Consider the following 20,286-nt stretch of genomic DNA (forward strand, 5'->3'; position numbering starts at 1 on the left):
AGGCAGCATATTGATGGGTTTTGTTTTCTTATCCATTATGCATCTCTCTGTCTCTTGAGTGGTGCATTTAATCCATTAACATTCAGGGTAATTATTGATAAGTTTGAATTTGTTGCTGTCATTTATGTGTTTTTTCTTGGTGTCCCTGGTTTCTTTGTTCCATATTATTTTCTGTGTTGAGCTCATTATGTTTATGAATCGTGCTATCATTTTCTTTGTTGCTGTTATTTTAGTATATGCTGAATATTTGTGCTTGTCCTCTTTTTTATTGTGATGTGAAGGTTTATTTTTCTTTGAGGTTACCCTATGATTTATAATTTTCTCCCGAGTTTAGAACAGTCCATTCTATCTTGCAACTCTCTTAACTGGTTCACCATTTAAAAGTTCTGTAACTACACAGTCTTTTCCCTCTTTGTTTGTAATTGTCCTCACTTGCCAGTTGATGTCTCTGGTGCCCTGTTTACAATCTTGTAAGCTTATTTTACTTTGAATATGTCCATAGCTGTAGTTTCTGGGTTATGTCATCTTGTGTATTAATGGTCGGTTGTTATTTGCTATTTTTGGTTCTGGACAAGATCTTATATTGCCTAATCTGACATGATAATCCAAGAAATTTGTCCTTTGAGCAATTACTTGTTGGAATATAATATTGATTCCCCTTCAATCCCCCCCCCCCCGAAATGTTAAGGATATATGGTCTGTTCTTCCCAGTTTCAAAGGTTTTCTCAAAAGATGTTACAGCACTTTCTCTTTTGGAGACTTCCCTACCCTTTGTTGTACCTGTGTCTCCAAAAACAAAATCCATTGCTGTCAAGTCAGGTTGATTCTGACTCATGGTGACCCTATGGGGCAGGGTAAAAGTGCTCCATAAGGTTTCCAAGGCTGTAAATCTTCATGGAAGCAGACTGTCTCATCTTTCTCTTTTGAAGCAGCTAGTGGTTTCTAACCATTGACCGTTTGTTTGGCAGCCCTGTGCTTTAACTACTGCACCACGAAAACTTTTTGTATCTGCATATTCCTGGCTAATTGAGTCTTAACCAGTAGCCTTTTATAGTCCAAAATTAATGAATGTTTTTGACCTAGGTCTTAACCATAATTCAACAAGGTGGTGGCACAGATTTCATCACTGTACTTCTGCATTAGGAAATGTCATTCACTGGTTGTTAAGAAGTGCCATTTTCAGAGCTACAGTCATCATGAGACCCATCTCACAATTGTATTCTAAAATATCATTAAGGCCCTCCTCTGCAAATACCTAGCATTGTAATTCTTCAGTCTCACATTGAACAGGTGTAGTATAAATTCAAATAATAATAGTTTTAACTGGTCTGCCTTGTAGGTGTATGGATATTATCCTATCATTGACAGCATTGTATTTCAGGATAGATCTTGAAACATTCTTTGTACCATGAGTGCCACACCATTCCTCTTCAGTTTGTCATTCTTGGTATAGTAGATCATATGGTTGTCTGATTCAAAATGGCCAAAACCAGTCCATTTCAGCTCACTAATGCCTAGGATATTGGTCTTTATGCTTTCCATTTCATTTTTGACAACTTCCAATTTTCCAAGAGTGATACTTTGTCTATTCCTTGTTCTGATTATTAATGGATATTTGCAATTGTTTCTTCTCATTTTGAGTTATGTCACATCAACAAATGGAGATCCTGAAAGCTTTACTTCATCCACGTCATTAAGGTCACCTCTACTCTGAGGAGGCATCATTTCCCCAGTTGTAAAATGAGTGCCTTCTGACCTGAGGGGCTCAACTTCTGATAGTATATTAGATATCACAGTGTTTAAGAGCTATTCATAAAGTTTTCCACTACTGTATTAGAAAGTGTTTCACTGCTATTCATAAAGTTTTCACTGGCTAATTCTTGGAGAAGTGGATGGCTCTTTCTTTCTTCTGAGTCTTAGTCTGGAAGCTCCACTGAGACCTGTCCACCATGGGTGACCCTATTGGTATTTGAGATACTGGTAGCATAGCGTCCAGCCTCACAGCAACATGCAAGCCAGAACAGTATGACAAACTGACAGACAAGTGGTGGAATACACAAAGTAGCACCAACAGTAGATAAGTATTTTAGAGAAGTGAGACTCTGGGTGATCGTAGGTTTGATACTTTTCTGCAATTTTGTCATCATTCAGAGCATAAGAAACCTGGTTGGTTGGTCCTACTTATGCTAGATGAAGTAGTAAAATAGCTAGATGAGTTCAGTGCTGCGGAGTCACAGCTCAGGAAGACCTCAGTGTTTCTAGTTGCACACCGAAGGAAAGCCTTATTTCTTCTACTAACAAAGCTGATGTTGCTGAAAACTAAACCCAGAGTCTTATTGTAAAGGTGGCTGAATTACAGTGCCACTTGAGTCGCCAACCCAGAGTGGTGTTTGAAGTTAAAGTGACGTCATTGATTCGGAATAAATGAAATCCTGAAAACTGGAATGGTGACATATGGGCAGACAGAAAGATAAGGACATGGAGCCTGTAAATTCTGTTGAATCCTTCCTGCCAACAGCACCATCCCTCCCATCTGGAGAAATTACTATAAAACCATTATCCCTTCCACCTCCATTTGATGGGATTAACCCAACTGTTCCTGCTGAGTCATTGTGTGAGCTAGGTGCCATGATCAGAATCTGTTCCAACCCCCCATTGTTGTTTCTATACCTGTAACTAGATTTAAATCCATGCGAACCCCAAAAGGTGAAGTACAAAGTGTGACTGAGGAAGTGGTATGCTAACCCAAAAAGACCTGCTTGATTTTGCTAATATGTATATACAGAAACCTGGAGAATATGTGTGGGAATGAAATATGTATGGGGATGGCTATTGAGAGGGTGGGGTAATGGTGCAAGGCATGTAACATTGCATTGGTCTGAGTTTAATGATTTAGGACCAATAAGTATGGATTCTTCATTCAGTGTTTAATCTTGTGAGGTTAGGAAAGGATCTAATTGTTTATTTGGTTGACTTAACTGGAGTTCTGGTAGCATAATGCCTAAGGCACTTGACTGCTAACCAGAAGGCTGGTGATTCAAACCCACCAGCCACTCCTTGGAAGGAAGATGGGGCAGTCTACTTCCGTAGTGATACTGCCTCGGAAACCCAAAAAGGGGTCGTTATGAGTCAGGTCTGACTTGACGGCACATAACAACAACAACAAACCGAAGCATGGATTATGCAGTGACCTACATTAAGTCAAGCCGACATACCATACCTGCCTTGGTTTAATGTAGAAGTTATCCAGAGGTTAAGGGAAATTGTCATGTTAGAATAGCTTTATCAGATTAGACTCATAGATTCAGTAATAGAGAGCCCAGAGAATACACCATTTACCACTATGGTTAGGAACAAATTTGTGAAGGGATCCGCAGCATCCTTGAAGCCTGCTGTGGTTGCAATTTTACATAAGCTGAATTTGACAATGGGAACTGCCCTAATTGAACTAAGATGCTTAACTGCAGTGGGGCTGACTGGACACTGTGGTGGTAGGGGCCACGTGGTAGCAGTTAATTGACAAAGACAAGTGGGTGTGGTTACCATAATGGACAGCAGAGTTAAGGCAGTAATCATAATACTCTACTCACTGGCTACTTAGGCATGGTGTTCTAGGAGTGAAATACATGGGAAACCTAATAATATTAACTTGTATAAACAGAGGAATTCTAGGTTACACAAACAGCAGTCTAGATTGCATTGCCAGAATACAGAGTCAAGGCCCCTCAATCAATTCTCAGACTTAAAGGGAGGCCGAGTTCCTTTGAGGAAGGACCCCACTACATTGCCAAAAATTTATACTGTCAGTCTTCCTACCACCTTTCCCACAAAAGGATCTGAGGCCTTTTGTGATAATAACTGTGTTCATTGGGGAAAAGGAAATAATCAGATTTTTCAAGGATTACTGGATACTGGATCTGATTTGACACTAATTCTAGGAGATCCAAAATGCCACTGTGGCCCACTGGTCAGAGTGGGGGCACATGGAGGTCACGTTATTGATGGAGTCTTAGCTCAGGTGTGTCTCACAGTGGGTCCAGTGGGTCCCTGAATCCATCCTGTAGTGATTTCCCCAGGTCCAGAATGCATAACTAGAATAGATATATTCAGCAATTTACAGAATTTCCACACTGGGTCCCTGACATGCGGAGTAAGGGATGTTATGGTAGGAAAAACCAAGTGGCAGTCATTAGAACTGCCTCTACCTAGGAAAAAAAGTACACCAAAAGCAATATGGCATCCCTGGAGGGATTGCAGAGAGTACTGCCACCATCAAGGACTTGAAAGATGCAGGGGTGGTTATTCCACCACACCCTCTTTAATTTGCCTATTTGGCCTGTGCAAAAAACAGATGGATCTTGAAGAATGACAATGGATTATTGTAAACTTAATCAAGTGGCGGCTTCAAATGTACATACTGCCTCTGATAGCACTGGACAATTGGGCTGCAAAACTCCTCTTTCAAGTGATGAAGAGCAAAGATGTCTCCTTGAGGACTAAAGTGCACCTCACACAAGCCATGGTATTTTCAGTCACCACATATGCATGTGAGAGCTGAACAATGAATAAAGAAGACCAAAGAAGATGCTTTTGAGTTGTGATGTTGGTGAAGAATGCTGAAAGTACCCTGGACTGCTAAAAGAACTAACAAATCTATCCTGGAGGAAGCACAGCCAGAATGTTCCTTGGGAGCAAGAATGGTCAGACTTTGTCTTACCTACTTTGGTCATGTTGTCAGAAGGGACCATTCCCTGGAGAAGGATCTCATGCTTGGTAAGGTGGAGGCTTGACAAAGGAGGGGAAGACCCTCAACAAGATAGACTGACATAGTGGCTGCAGCTATGGGGTCAAGTATAGCAGGGATTGTGGAGCTGGTGTGGGACTGAGTGGTGTTTCATTCTGCTGTGCATAGGGTCGCTATGAGTCGGAGATGACTCAATGGCACCTAACAACAACAGCAGCAGTTCCTGATGTGGTGTCATTGCTTGAGCCAATTAATAAATCTCCTATTACTTGATAAGGAGCTCTGGTAGCATAGTGCCTAAGGCACTTGACTGCTAACCAGAAGGCTGGCGGTTCAAACCCACCAGCCACTCCTCGGAAGGAAGGTTGGGCAATCCTACTTCCGTAGTGATACTGCCTCAGAAACCCAAGGAGGGGTCGCTATGAGTCAGGGCCGACTCGACGGCATATAACAACAACAACAATTACTTGATATGCAGCTATTGATCTAGCCAATTCCTTTTTCTAAATACCAGTTTCAAGGGATCATCAGAAGCAGTTTGCCTTCAGCTGACAAGGCCCACAATATACTTCCACAGTTCTTCTACAGGGCTGTATCAACTCCCAGCACTGTGTTATAATTCAGTCCATAGGGATCTTGATCACCTTTCGCTTCTTCAAGACATCACACTGGTCCATTTCATTGATGCCATTTTGCTGGTTGGACCAAGTAAGTAAGAAATATCAATGACTCTAGACTTACTGATGAGACATCTGTGTGCTAGCGGGTGGGAAATTAACCCGACAAAAATTCAGACATCTTCCACCTGAGTGTGATTTCTAGGAGTTCGTTGGTGTGGGGCATGTTGAGATATTCCTACTAAAGTGAAGGATAAGTTACTGCATCTGGCTTGCCCCACAACTAAAAAAGAGGCTCAATGTCTTGTAGGCCTCTTTGAATTTTGGAGGCAGCATATCCCTCATTTGGGTGTGTTGCTTTGGCCTATTGATCAAGTGACTTGAAAAGCTGCTAGTTTTGATTGGGGCCAAGGACAACATATGGTTTTGCAACAGGCTTAGGCTGCTATGCTAACTGTTTTGCCCCTTGAGCCATATGATCCAGCTGATGCAGTGGTGTCTGTGGCAGATAGACATGACGTTGGGAGTCTTTGGCAAGCCCCTATTGGTGAATTGTAGGGCAAACCCTTAGGATTTTGGAGTAAAGCCCTGGCATCCTCTGAAAATAACTGCTCTTCTTTTGAGAAACAGCTTTTGGCTTGTTATTGGGCTTTTGTGGAAACTGAACACCTAACCACAGGTCACCAAATAACCATGAGACCTGAGCTACCCATCATGAACTGGGTGTTTTCTGACCCACAGAGTCATAAAATTGGACGTGCACAGCAGCACTCCATCGTTAAATGGAAGTGAGAGATGAGATGAGGCTCGAGCAGAACCTGAAGGCACAAGTAAGTTGCATGAGGAAGTGGCCCAAATGCCTGTCTTCTCCACTTCAGTCACATTACCTTCCCTCTCCCAGTCTGCACCTATAGCCTCATGAGGAGTTCCTTATGATCAGTTGACTGAGGAAGAGAAAACTTGTTCCTGGTTTACAGATGGTTCTGCACAATATGCAGGCACCACTTTGCAGGCACTACTGGAAAGTGGACAGCAGCAGCACGACAGCCCCTTTCTGGGACTTCCCTGAAGAACAGTGGTGAAGGGAAATCCTCCCAAAGGGCAGAACTTTGAGCCATGCATATGGCTGTTCACTTTGCATGGAACAAGAAATGGCCAGGTGTACAATTATATACTGATTCAGTGGTTTGGCTGGATAGTCTGGGATTTGGAAGGAGCATGATTGGAAAATTGGTGATAAGGATGTATGGGGAAGAGGTTTGTGGATAGATCTCTTTGAATGGGCCAAAGGAGTAAAGATATTTGTGTCTCATGTGAATGCTTACCAAAAAGTGACCTTGGCTGAGGAGGACTTTCACAATCAAGTAGATAGGACATTCAGTGGAAACCAGTCATCCTTTTTCACCAGCTACTCCTGTCATTGCCCAATGGGCTCATGAACAAAGTGGCTGTGGTGGCAGGGATGGAGGTTATGCATGAGCTTAGCAACATGGACTTCCACTTACAAGGCTGACTAGGCTCCTGCCACTGCTGAGTGCCTAGTCTGCCAGGAGCAAAGACAAACACTGAATCTGTGATATGGAACCATTCCTTGGAGAGGTCAGCCAGCAACCTGGTGGCAAGTTGATTATATCAGACCACTTCCATCATGAAAAGGATAGCATTTTGCTCTTGCTGGAATAGACATTTACTCAGGATATGGATTTGCTTTCCCTGCATACAACGCTTCTGCCAAAACTACCATCCATACACTTATAGAATGCCTTATCCACTGTTATGGTACTTCATACAGCATTGCCTCAGACATTATGGCATCACCTTGGTGGCAGTACCTTGAAGGGTTGGGGCAGTGTTCCCCAGGAGTCTGTATGTGTTCTAAACCAGCATCCAGTATATGGTGCTGTTTCTCCAATAGTTAGTATTCACCAGTGTAGGAACCCAGGGGTGGAAATGAGAGTGGTACCACTCACTATTACCCCTAGTAACCTATTAAAAACATTTTGCTTCCTGTCTCTGCAACCCTACGCTCTGTGGGTCTGGAGGTCTTAGTCCCAATGGGAGGAACATTTCCACCTGGACACAAAAGACTGATTACATTGAAGTGGAAGTTAAGAATGCCACCTGGCCATTTTGGCTTCCCCATGCCTCTGGATCAACGGCAAAGAAGGGCGTTACTGTACTATCTGGTGTGGTAGATACTGATTACCAAGGGGAAACTGGATTGATATTACGTAATGGAAGTAAAGAAAAATATGTTTGGAATATAGGAGATTCTTTAGGACATTTCTTAGTACTACCATGCCCTGTGATTAAAGTCAATGGAAAACTAAAGCAACCCAATTCTGATATGACTACTCATGGCCCAGTCCCTTCAGGAATGACGTTTTGGGTCACCCCACCAGGCAGAGAATCTTGACCAGCTGATTTACTTGTTGAGGGCAATGGAAATACAGAATGGGTGGTGGAAGAAGGTAGTCCTGAATACCAGCTATGACCACATGACCAACTATAGAAACAAGACTTTGGTTGTTACATTTCTTCATTGTATGTGTACATCAAATGTTTTTGTTTTCTTCAGTTATGAACTATAAAATGTAAACAGGGTTAATACGTTTTCAATTGAGCATGTATTAGTTTTATCATGTTAGGTGCAAGTATGACTGTAATTGTCCTTATTTAGATATTATGTGTGGTTAAGGAGATGTGTACAACTGTCAAGTTGACAAGAGGTGGACTGTGATAGTTGGAGTTGTGTGTCAATGTGGCTGGACCACGATTCTGAGTGGTTAAGTAGTTGTGATGTGGTTATTCCCATGATGTGATCCAAAGTATATGCTTTGAGCGCCAGTCAGTTGAAAGGGAGTTTCCTTAGGGGTGTGGCCTGCTTCCAATATTATATGAACATCCTGGGAAAATTGGGGAGCCTTTTGTGGCTCTGGATCCTTTTGTGCTGGTTACAACTATCTATGAGCGAACAATCCACCATTCTGCCTGGTGATCTTGGATTCATCATCCACTGAAGCCAACAACTGTTACTGCCTGCCAGCCTTGAGCTTGTCAGCCCTTGCAGCTGTGTGAGTTGGGAAAAGCTTCCAGCCTGATGTTTGATCCAGGAACTTGGGACTTGCCAGCCTTTATAACTGTGCGAGCCATTTTCCTAAGATAAATTTCTCTCTTTCTCTCTATAAGCTTTACTAGTTTTGCTTTTCCAGAGAACCCAGCCTAACACATTGCCTGACAAGTGTCATTTCCTTTTCCTGAGAAGCCAGACACTTATTTCTTCTCAATATAGCCACAGACGAGATTGTTGCTTCTTCTTCTGTCTGTTTAACCACTTAATCCCAGTGAAATTAACCAAATAAAATAATAAAAGAGGTGACTGCTCTGGGTAGAGATAGTAGGATTATTTCTCTTCAAATGTAATGGAATTATAATAAAAATTGTTTCTTTCTTTTACCCTGAATTCCTTAACAATAGTGATCTTTTTTTTCTCTTGTTCAAGCATTATTGGAAAAATCTGGAATGGAGCCTTATGTCTGTGTTCTTGGTATAGCTGGATTTGTGATGTAAAAATCCAGTTTTACTCTAGATCCAGTAAATCACATAGGTGGGGAGATGATGCAGTTAGGGAAAATGCCTTCAGAATGTTATGTCAGCACTAAAAAAAATAACATTGAAGTGATGCTGCAAGCACTTAATGCTACATCTTCAGTGACTGAAACAAAAGATACAGCCAATTATTTTTAAGTTCTTGAACTGGAGGAAAATTAATGTGTTTTATATTACAGGAGTTACCATCTGTTGAAGAACTCACTATTATTCTTCCTGAAGATATTGAATTAAAGCCTCTTGGGATGGTTTCCAGTATTATTGAACAGTTAGGTAGGTAAATAATTAATACTACTATTATTTATATACAAAGATGCACAAATAATTAAATCAAGAACTTTGTGAGTGGTAAATTTTCTTTGAAATCTGTAATACTGCTTCATTTTATACTCATTAAGTTTAAAAGGAAAAAATTCAGTTTTCATTTATATAGACTATATAAAAATGCATTGTTTTTATAAAAAATTTAAGTCTGCTTTTACTGACTTGATTTCCCCAAAATTTTCTTTAATTTGGTATAATTTTCTGTTGCCCTTGAAACAAATTATCACAAACATAATATCTTACAGTTCTGAGTCCAACACAGTCTCACTGGGCTAAAATCAAGGTGTCAGCAGAGTAGTGTTCATTTCTGGAGGCTGTGGGGAAATCTGTTTCCTTGCCTTTTCCAGCTTTTAAAGGCTGCCTGCATTCTTTGGTTCATGACCCTTCTCTGTCCTCAAAGCCACTAATGTAGGATCTCAGTGATTATTCTTCCTTATTCATAGTACTTTCTCACCATAGCCAAGAAAGGTTCTCTGCCTATAAGGACTCAGGCCATTAACTTGGCATAATCCAGAATAATACCTTCTCCTAGTTCTTAACCTTGATCACGTACACAAAGTCCTATTTATTTCTTTATTTATTTTCCATGTAAGGTGCCATATTCACAGATTCCAGAGATTAGGATATGACTGCCTTTGAGGAGTCATTGTTCTGCCTATCACATTAGAATTTTATAAACAGGTAAATTATGAAGTTCTATGATTTAGTGTTAAGGGCAAGACATGAAACTATGGAATTTTACTAAAACTATCTATTATAGATTTTTTTTTCAGCCCTAGGATGTGAGGAATTATATGATAGCTCCTGAAATACAGAATGTAGCTAACATAAACTCTCATAGCAAGACAGACCAGAGAATAGAACTAGAGTTGACAAAGTATAGAATTTTTGAACTGGGAGAAGGATCTAGATTACCAGCCAGTTCCCTTAGTTGAAATGATTTAAAGGACACAGAAAATTCAAGTCACTTGCTAATGCTGTGTTACATAATAAGACAGTGTGGAAATGAAACCTTATCTTTTGATCTAAGTTCTAATAGGCCATATAAATATTTAAAAAATTGATAGTTACATAATTTTGTACTTTTTCAGGAAATTAAATTTCTGAATAAAGTTAAACTTTTTACAAAAATATCAAAACTCCACATGATTCTTGAGTTATTACATTACTACTTTTTGAGTTATGGAATTTAATCAAACAGATTACATATAATTATTATGAGTTGAGCATTTATTAAACTTGATGCATAGGGAAGACTTTTATGTTATAATGGTTATCCTAAAGGAAAAACATGTAAATTACATGATGCACATGGAATAATGTTTTTTAAAGATACTACTTTGACTAAAACATCGAATAGATTAATAAAATTCACAACCTAGAGGGAATAAAGATTGAATGAGTTAATATCTGCACATGGCTGCCTTGCATGCTACTCTTTTCTGAAATCCTAAACTATACAACTTTACTTGGACCAAATACAAAAATGAAAATGTAATAAACATAAGAATCTGAGGAAAAATTATGAATTGAAAAAGTCAAAGATTAAAGGGAGAGGCTTTGCTACAACACTGCAGTTCTACTGGAAGTTATTTTATTTTTAATTTGAAAAAAGAACTAAGTGGAGATTATCCAATTAGAAATAGAAGGGCTTCATGAAGTTAAGACTCAATACTACTAGCATGTACTTTCAATTTATTAGTTTTAGAGTGTTTGAATGATTTTTTTTCAATTTATGGTACAAACTTTATTTGCACCAAATTACTTGAAACTACCTGGCACACAGAACCATAGAAAATAACGGATCTCTTGGACTTAGAGACACAATCAGTAATTGTGTTGTTACAGGAAGAACGTTGGAGCTAGGGATCTAAGTTCTGGTGATATCTCTTCCTACAGTTGGCCATGGAGTAATATTAATCTCCTGAGTCTATTTTCTCATCTTTCTGTAAAATGAGGGTGTTGCATTAAGGATGCTTAGTTTTTATTTAATTTGACTCTATGGGAAGGGAAGATGATTAGGGAGAAGAGGTGATTGAGAATGAATTATTAGTTCTCACTATCATTATTCCACTCCTCGGAAGGAAGGTTGGGCAATCCTACTTCCGTAGTGATACTGCCTTGGAAACCCAAGGAGGGGTCGCTATGAGTCGGGGCTGACTCGATGGCAAACAACAACAACAACATCATTATTATTTCCTACTCATTTGTCTTAGTTTCTTAGTTCTTCTACAACATACCACAAGTGAGTGGCTTTAAAGGAACAGAAATTTATTTTCTCACAGTTTAGGAGGATAGATTTCTGAATTCAGCTGATGCTGTTAGAGAAGGCTCTCTGTGTCTACTCGTAGGAAAAATCCTTGTCTCAGCTTCTCTGGTTGGCCATCTTTGGAGTTCCTAGGCTTGTAGACTGGTCTGCCTTCCTCTTCTTCAGATAATGTTGCTTGTCTCCATTTTTCTGTGCCTAATCTGTCTTTTAAACAGGGAGTTCCAGGATTATGAATGAGTTCCATTCTCAAGTCTGTTTTTAAGTCAAATTTGTACATAAATTGGAAGAGTTAGGTATGGTTCCTATCTAACATCAGTTAGTCAAATGTTTGTCTTAGTATATATAGTAAGTATACATTGTACCTTTCTATGCATAAAAAAAATATTAAATACTTTCAGATACACTGTTGTTGTTGTTGTTGTTATTTGCCGTCGAGTCGGTCCCGACTCATAGCGATCCCTTGGGTTTCCGAGGCAGTATCACTACGGAAGTAGGATTGCCCAACCTTCCTTCCGAGGAGTGGCTGGTGGGTTTGAACCGCCAGCCTTCTGGTTAGCAGTCAAGTGCCTTAGGCACTATGCTACCAGAGCTCCCAATACACTAAGACATTTTATTGTAATACAGTAAAAATAATGTTCTGATGAGTGTTACAAAGTAGCTTTTATTTGTTATACAAATGATTATATGGTCCTTAAATTTTTAATATAGGCTTTTTGAGGGTTGGTTCATAACTATGGGTTATATAAGTCAGAGATTCTTTTACCTGGGGACTGCTTGTATCTCAAAAATGATTACCTCAAGACCATACACTGATATGGCCTCATTAGGATTACTTCCACAGTTATACCTATTTCTGTTTGCCAGCAAGTAGTTTCTGACTCATTGGCCCTATAGGGCAGTAGAACAACCTTAAAGGGTTTCCTTGGCTCTGATCTTTATGGGAATAGATTGCTAGGTCTTCCCTGGAGTCACTGGACGGATTTGAACTGCTGACTTTGGTTTTCAGCTGAGCGTTTAACCATTGTGTCACCAGAGCTCTTATCAACAAGTATAGGGATTAGGATTTACAACACGTATTTTGGGGGGACATAGTTTAATCCATAATGCTTATCTTTATTCTATAAGCAGGTCTAACTCAGAGAATGCTGACCTGTAATGTGTTGCTTATGTGTAAATTCAGAACTTAGAACTACTGAATGTTGAAATTAATTGGGATACAGATGAAGGTCTTTGAATAAATTTTAATTATCTGAGCTAATACATTTCATTTCCTAAACAGATACAGCATTTCCTATGTAATGTAATGGCATATTCTTGCTTGTTACTGATTTTCTAAGAGTTTATCGTGTTTGTTTTTTTTCTCTCACTATGAATGTTTAACATTTGTGGCATTCATAACAATTGGAGATTATACTAGACCAGTGGGACAGCACTTTTGCTTTTTGAGAAGGAAGTTCAATGTAAAGATAAAAATTACTATGAGTGCTATCATTCTTACATCATCTATTTGGGGGAAGATGCTTTTGTAAAGCTTGTACTTTAACCTTTGTGTATCAGTAAGTAATCATTGCTTTGTAGAAAAGACTACCTAAAGTTAGAAATAAGCTAATTTCTTCTAAAACAAAAGCTTTTGACAAAATGTGATTTTATTTTTGGTAAGAATTGTTTGAAAAAATATATACAGCTTGAATTTGTTGATTATTTAATGGGTAACTCAAGTTTTGTTACATTACAATTAAAAAAAAATATTTTTTCTTCTAATTTCTTAGAATTATAGTGTTTTATATTAAACAAGAACATGTAGAAACCACCTCCCTGTGCTACTTGGTAATGCTTTCTTTAACCAAGTGGAATACTTAACTGCTGTATGTTATTCTATCTTAAATCTTATTTCAAGTGATGTTGGAATTAAAGCCTAAGTTCTCATTTAAATTATATATTAATTCTAATTAAATCTTAAAACAATCTGTTGTGCTTTGTTTTTCAGTAATAATTGAATCTCTTACTAGTGTACCTCCTGTTAATGAGGAGACTGTGATTTTTAGAAGTGATCGACAAGCTGCAGGAAAGGTTTGTAAGAAAAACTCAAATCTTTGTAATACTTATATTGTGCAGTTGGAGTTGTCAAGTCAAGTGTTTGTTTGTTTTTCCCTAACAATTATCCGTTATGAGATTTTAACAGAGAGAAAGGGATGCAACATACAGTCAGCCTGGAAGGGGGACCAAAATTAAAAATGAGCAAAACTTAGAAATGATTCTTTTTCTTTGTTGATTAGTTTTTATAACTTTGCATATCTATCCTAAAAAGAGTTTATTAATTTTAGTAGATGAGAAGCTAGAGCTTTAAGGTTTGGTATAGTCTTTATTTTCTTCAGTATCTTGTATCTTACCTGTAAATTGATTTAATACCGCCTATTACTCTTTGCCATGTGATTCATTAAATACACATGTATAGAATTCTTTCCTAGTGTTTGTCAGATACTTTCCTAGGTAGTCTTTGAAGAAAGATTGGGCAATATACTTCCATAGTGATACCACCTTGGAAACCAAAGGAGAGGTTGTTGTGAGTCAGATCCGACTCAATGGCAGTCAGTTTGGTTTTTTGGATTTACTAGATAGTTTGTTTATATATTAAATAGGACATAATGCCTCACTCTCTACTTAACTCAGAGTTGAGTGGAGGAGACAGATAACATTCAAAATTTCTACCACATAGTAGTTCTTAACCTTATTTGGCTTTGAATACTGTTCTCAAATTTTTAGACTTTGGCTTCCTCAGTTGAAAGCTCAAAATGGAGTCTTTTTCAAGTGGAAAAAGATTTCAGTGACAGCAGGGAAGTGTCACCATAGGCATATACTGAAGTACATATACATGTGTTTTATTAATAGCCATCAAGTTGAGTCTTTTTTTAATATTTTACAAATGGAACAACACTGCGTGTCCGTCCATCCTTAATATGTTGTTGTTGTTTGCTGTCGAGTCGGCCCGACTCATAGCGACCCCTCCTTGGGTTTCCGAGGCAGTATCACTACGGAGGTAGGATTGCCCAACCTTCCTTCCGAGGGGTGGCTGGTGGGTTTTGAACCGCCAGCCTTCTGGTGAGCAGTCAAGTGCCTTAGGCACTATGCTACCAGAGCTTCTATCCTTAATATGGAAGACCACATATTTTGATTAACAAATAGGTAATTCTGAGCAGTCAGCAGAGGACATAAAGCCTTATAAGATCCAGAGTGTAAGTGCCAACCAAGTATTTTCCTTTTTAGCAATAGGAACAGAGTTTTATTCACCTCTGCATCCCTAGCTGTACCTAAGCCAATCCTTTGCAAATTTTATGTGCTTACTCCAATTGTGAGGATGGTGCATAAGCAGGCAGTGTTTCATTCTCTTACATATAGGGTCATTATGAGTCGCATTTGACTTGATAGCACCTAATAACAACAAATACAATTTATTGCTCTTGTTGTTGTTGTTATTATGTGCCATTGAGTCAGACCCAACTCATAGCAACCCCTCCTTGGGTTTCCAAGGCAGTATCACTACAGAAGTTGATCACCCAACCTTCCTTCTGAGGAGTGGCTGGTGGGTTTGAACCTTCTGCCTTCTGGTCAGCCGTCAAATGCCTTAGGCACTATGCTACCAGAGCTCCTTTATTGTCCCTGTGTAGAGCAAATGATTAAAGTGCTCAACTGCTAACCAAAAAGTTGGTAATTTGAATCCACCCAGAGGCACCGTAGAAGAAGGCCTAGCAATCTGCCTCTGAAAGATCACAGCCTTGAAAACCCTATATCATGCAGTTCTACTCTGCACACATGGGGTTGCCATGTCCATATAGACTTGATGGTGACCGCTGTTTGGTTAAGACAGTTACTACTATATATGTGTGTGATGTAGACCAGTAAGAGTGGTGCTGCAATATGCCTCTTTCATCCTCTGCAATTCTGGTTTTATCTAAATCCTTTCAAAGCAAGTTTCTCATTATTTTCTTAGATTACTTATTTGTTGTGCTTTTACAATAAAATATAGCCTCATATTATTAATTATATTAATATTCCAGAATACATTAACTGTTTTGAAAATCACTAATTATTTGTAATCATATCTTCAGAATGGGGTGCCCTGATGAGTGGGCTGTTTTCTGCCTCTTTAGAAACTAATAAAAGTTATTAAAAGCTTGAATACTATGCTAACCTACTGTCATTGAGTTGGTTCTGACTCATCGCAACCCTTTAGGACAGAGTACAACTGCTGCGTGGGGTTTCCAAGGCTATAAGTCTTTATGAAAGCAGACTGTCTCATCTTTCTTCTGTGAAGTGGCTTGTGGATATGAGCTGGCCGCCTTTTGGTTAGCAGCCAAATGCTTTAACCACTGCACCACCTCCCAAGTCCTGTTTACATTTTTAAGCATACTGATTAGTAATAAAAGGTAGAGTGATAGTGAAAGGAAGAGAGGAAAAATTGAATAAACTACTATTTTAACTGAGATCATAGTCAGCTCCTAGAATTTAAAACAATACAATAATCCACTTGCTGAAATTTGAGAACTTCATTGTCCGAACTAGTCCAACTTGGCTCTAAATTTTGAGCAAATAATTTCAAATATTCCAAATCTGCTTGACTATAGTCTTTTAGAACCTCAGTGAAAGGTGTTTCGTGTGAGTGAAGAATACAGTGCACACTGACAATTTATGATCTGGAACGGGGAGCGTTTTTTCGTTGGTATCATTAGTGGTAAAGCAGTTTTCTAAAACTCTCCCTAATATAAGACAGTCATAAGGTTTGTTGTGTAGAAAATCTAATGGAAACACAAACTCTCCTGCATTGGTGATTTTTACCCAGTGCCATTCAGCGACTATCTCCACATACCAAAAGGGATAAAATTCTTCTTTACAAAACACTGTTGCTTCTGTCTGTTGGTCATCCAAGTAATCACAAGACAGTTTGGAGCATCTACTTTAGGGATGGGTATTTGCTTTATTTCCATAGGTGATAAATAACTGTGCCTGTTACTTTTCAGTGATTTGTTCTGCCATAGAGGCTCTATCACAATTACATCACAGTTTTCCTACAGTTCAGAAGTGTTTGCATACAAGAAATGTCAGACAAAAGATAACTAATTTTTGTCGGCAGCAAGTATTTCTGGGTCATTAAAGAAATCGTTTTTGTGAATTTAGAATTATTTAAAAAAACCCATGAAAATAAATCCTACTCTGTAACACGTAGCATCTTCCATCAGTTAGAATGTCTGAAGTTCCATTTCATTTAGAGGAGGCAAATGCTTTATCATTTCACATAATTCTGAAAAATTGCAAGTACCAAGAAGTAAATTAATATGCTTAATACACTTGTCCCTTTTTTCAGAAAGTGGATAAAGAAAACCACTTTTTAGACCTTGGACTAACTGTGAAGATCAATCTAAAGTCAGCCTCATGATCTCTAGCATCCAATTAACCTTGATTGAAAACCAAGTATCTTTTACTCTTCTTCACAGTGATAGAAGTGGAAATTTCTTTAACACCATCCATTAGATCTTCCTTTTCATTACTTAATTGGCATTCTTCATGACCATCTGAAATTATATAGGGTTTGGTGATTCAGTATTTCAGATTGAAAAACATAATACCACAATTTAATCTGTCATTCTCAGGCTTAGTGGTCAAATCAAAAGCAATAAAGGTAGCATAGCATCCAGAAGAAGACATAGAATTCATTTGAAGCACCAAAGTAGGCTGAAGATCATAAAATGGAGAACACTTACTGTGAAAAATCAAGAACTGATGGTTTGATAAAATAGGCACTGTCACTACAATTGGTGTAAATTGGTCTATTTGGAAAATTAGAAATTGCATCAAGAATTTGTCATATTTATATTCTTAACTCCAGTAGTTTCACCTCTTACAAATCAATTTTTATGAATTCTGAAGTACATAGACTTACCTATAAAGATGTATATCATGACATTATTATATTGAAGGTAATTGGAAGCCACCAAAAATATCCTGTAGTACAAGAGGTTAAATAAATTGTGCTATACACAGTGAAGAGTAATCTGTACCACTGAAGTTGGAGCCCTTGTGATGCAGTGTAAAGCACTCAGCTGCTTACTGAAAGGTGGTGGTTCAAATCCCCCTAGTGGTTCCATGAGAGGTTTGCTCCTGTAAAGATTTCAGCCTGAGAAACCCTATGGGGCAGTTCTACTTTGTCCTATAAGGTTGCTATGGATTGGAACCGACTTGGTGATACACAACAACAACACTACTTCCAAAATAATTGGAACCTGATGAACAAACTCATTAATGGCTGCTTTAAATTCACAAAATCTGGAGTAAAAAAAATACTTTTATAATCAAAATAGGAAGATTTTATGGGTATGCAGAAATGACTAAAATATTACCACTGATAAAAATTACCTTGTTTTAGCAATGATTAATAGCATTTCTTAAAAACAAAATTTTACTAACCTTTTGAGTCATTATTTTACACATTAAAAGAAGCCTGCATCTTTCTTTTATTTTATAGATATTTGAGATATTTGGACGCGTTGCACATCCATTTTATGTGTTACGGTTTAATTCTTCAGAGCACATTGAAAGTAAAGGTATTAAAATAAAGGACACTATGTATTTTGCTCCATCAATGAAAGATTTTACCAAATTTATATTCACAGAAAAACTTAAACAGTAAGTATTTTATTAACATGCTAGTTGTTCTTTGATTATCTAACTTTTGTATGTTAAAAATAATTCTCAGTGATGGTTGTTTCTTATATTTAAATGATCCCTGATACCAAAGATTTCATTTATCTTTAAATAGCATTTCAGAAACTGTACTTTATCATCAGATTTTACAGTTAACCATCATTTAAATCCAAAATGACATGAGCTAGTAGGAGCACATTTGGGCCACATACATTTTTAAATTCTAGGTAATTGTGTATTACCATTATATACTTCTTTTGTATACATACTACTTCATTATTAGTGTTACCAATTTATTTTCCATTTTAAATAATTTTTTTTGATTACTTGCATAGGCTTAACTATTAAATACAAGTTTACAGTTCTTTATGTATGTATGTATGTATGTATGTATGAATGAATGAATGAATGATTTGGGGTAAAATTTACAGAGCAAATTCACTTTCCAAACAGCAGTTCACATACACTTTGTCTCATGACATTGACTACAATTTACCCCAATGCAACAGCTTCCCTCCCACTTCCTCCCAATAGTTAATCTCTTCCCTGTGTTCATCCCTCCATACACTCTTGCCTCCTAAGCTATCTCTCTATGCATAAACAGGCCTTCTTTCTCCCATGATTGTTCTCTGCAAGGAGTGTATCTGCCTCAGGTAAATGTTTAGTTCATATGCCTGTCTTTTGTTTGGCTAGAAGCCACAGGTGTGGGTTCAATTCCAGACGTGAAGAGCAGCTAGGGGCCATAGTCTTAGTGGTTCTACCAGGCTCTATCAGACCAGAAAACCGGTCCCCCCCCCCCCTTTTTTTTTTTTTTCCAAATGATTTTAAGTTTTGTTCCACATTGTTTTCCCTCTCTATCCAGGATCTCCTCCGTAGATCCCCTTCTGAGTGGTTGACAGTGGTAGCCAGGCACCATCTAGTTCTTCTGGTCTCGTAGTCATATAGGCTGAAGATCACATGGTATACCAATCGCTAGGACTAATTCTTTCCATGAATCTTTGGTTTTCTTCATTCTTCTTTGCTCTGGAGAAGGAGAGATCAAGACCTGTCATTGCATCTAGTTGGCTGCTTGCAAGTTTTTAAGATCCCAATCGCTACTCACCAAAATAGGAGGTAGAACAATGTTTTGTGTAGTATGTTATGCCAATTGAGCTTGATGTCCTGACACTGTGACCTTGAGCCCACAGGTTCAACTACTCCGTTCCTCTGCATAGCTGGCTATGACCAAGAAGTAACTACACCCTTGTCCCTTGTCAGCACTACTATACACCTGGGAATTCTTACCGGTCATACAAATACACTTATAGGACCATTGACAGCCAACACTATACATGATCTTGGGTACACTCCCCGCTTCATATACATACCCAATAGTTCATCCTGTCCACCCATCTGTGCACCTGTATACCCATGTTTGCCTTAACTGACAACGCAGTACTGTATGTGCAAAAGATTCATCTTTGTTGTCTGTACCTCTAATGTACCTCTCTATGTCTTCCTCTTCCTCAATGCCACACTGTTGATCAGTCACATTTGGCACATTCCCCTTCTCTTCACCCAAATCAATACTTATCTCTACCTATCTAACTCTGGTCCCTCCCCTCCCATCCCAGCCCTGATAACCAACAAAGAAAATTTACTTCCATAAAAAAAAAACCTTTCCTTGACTTTTATGATAACAGACTAATACAATATTTGTTCTTCTGTGATTGACTTATTTCACTCACCATAATGTCCTCCAAGTTCATCCACGTTATGCGGTGTTTTGCAGATTCTACATTATTCTTTAGGGTTGCATAGTATTCCATTGTGTCCATTTCTTCCAGATTTTTAAATTTGTTAGATTACTGTTCTTCATAGTATCTTGATACTATCCTTTTATTCAGGTAATTCTGTTGTGATGTCCCTCATTTTGTTTCTTATTTGTGTTATGTGTATTCTCTCCCTCTTTTCCTTTGTTAAATTTGCCAGTGCTTTGTCATTTTTATTAATCTTTTCAAAAAACCAACTTCTGGTCTCATTGATTT

At 38.3% G+C, this 20,286-nt stretch overlaps 1 protein-coding gene across 1 annotated transcript in view; it reads left to right on the forward strand.

The window, feature by feature from the left end:
- The window catches only part of NAF1 (nuclear assembly factor 1 ribonucleoprotein), a 68,926-nt gene that overhangs the window by 21,436 nt on the left and 27,204 nt on the right, over positions 1-20,286 (forward strand). The window contains exons 4-6 of the mRNA XM_042782615.1: positions 9,150-9,243; positions 13,551-13,633; positions 18,081-18,241. Of these exons, the coding sequence (XP_042638549.1) occupies positions 9,150-9,243; positions 13,551-13,633; positions 18,081-18,241 (338 nt within the window). The remainder of the gene's footprint in view (positions 1-9,149; positions 9,244-13,550; positions 13,634-18,080; positions 18,242-20,286) is intronic.

Source organism: Orycteropus afer, unplaced genomic scaffold, assembly GCF_000298275.1.
Source record: "Orycteropus afer afer isolate SDZICR_OR568_19922 unplaced genomic scaffold, OryAfe1.0 scaffold00391, whole genome shotgun sequence".
In the NCBI taxonomy this organism is placed as follows: Eukaryota; Metazoa; Chordata; class Mammalia; order Tubulidentata; family Orycteropodidae; genus Orycteropus; species Orycteropus afer.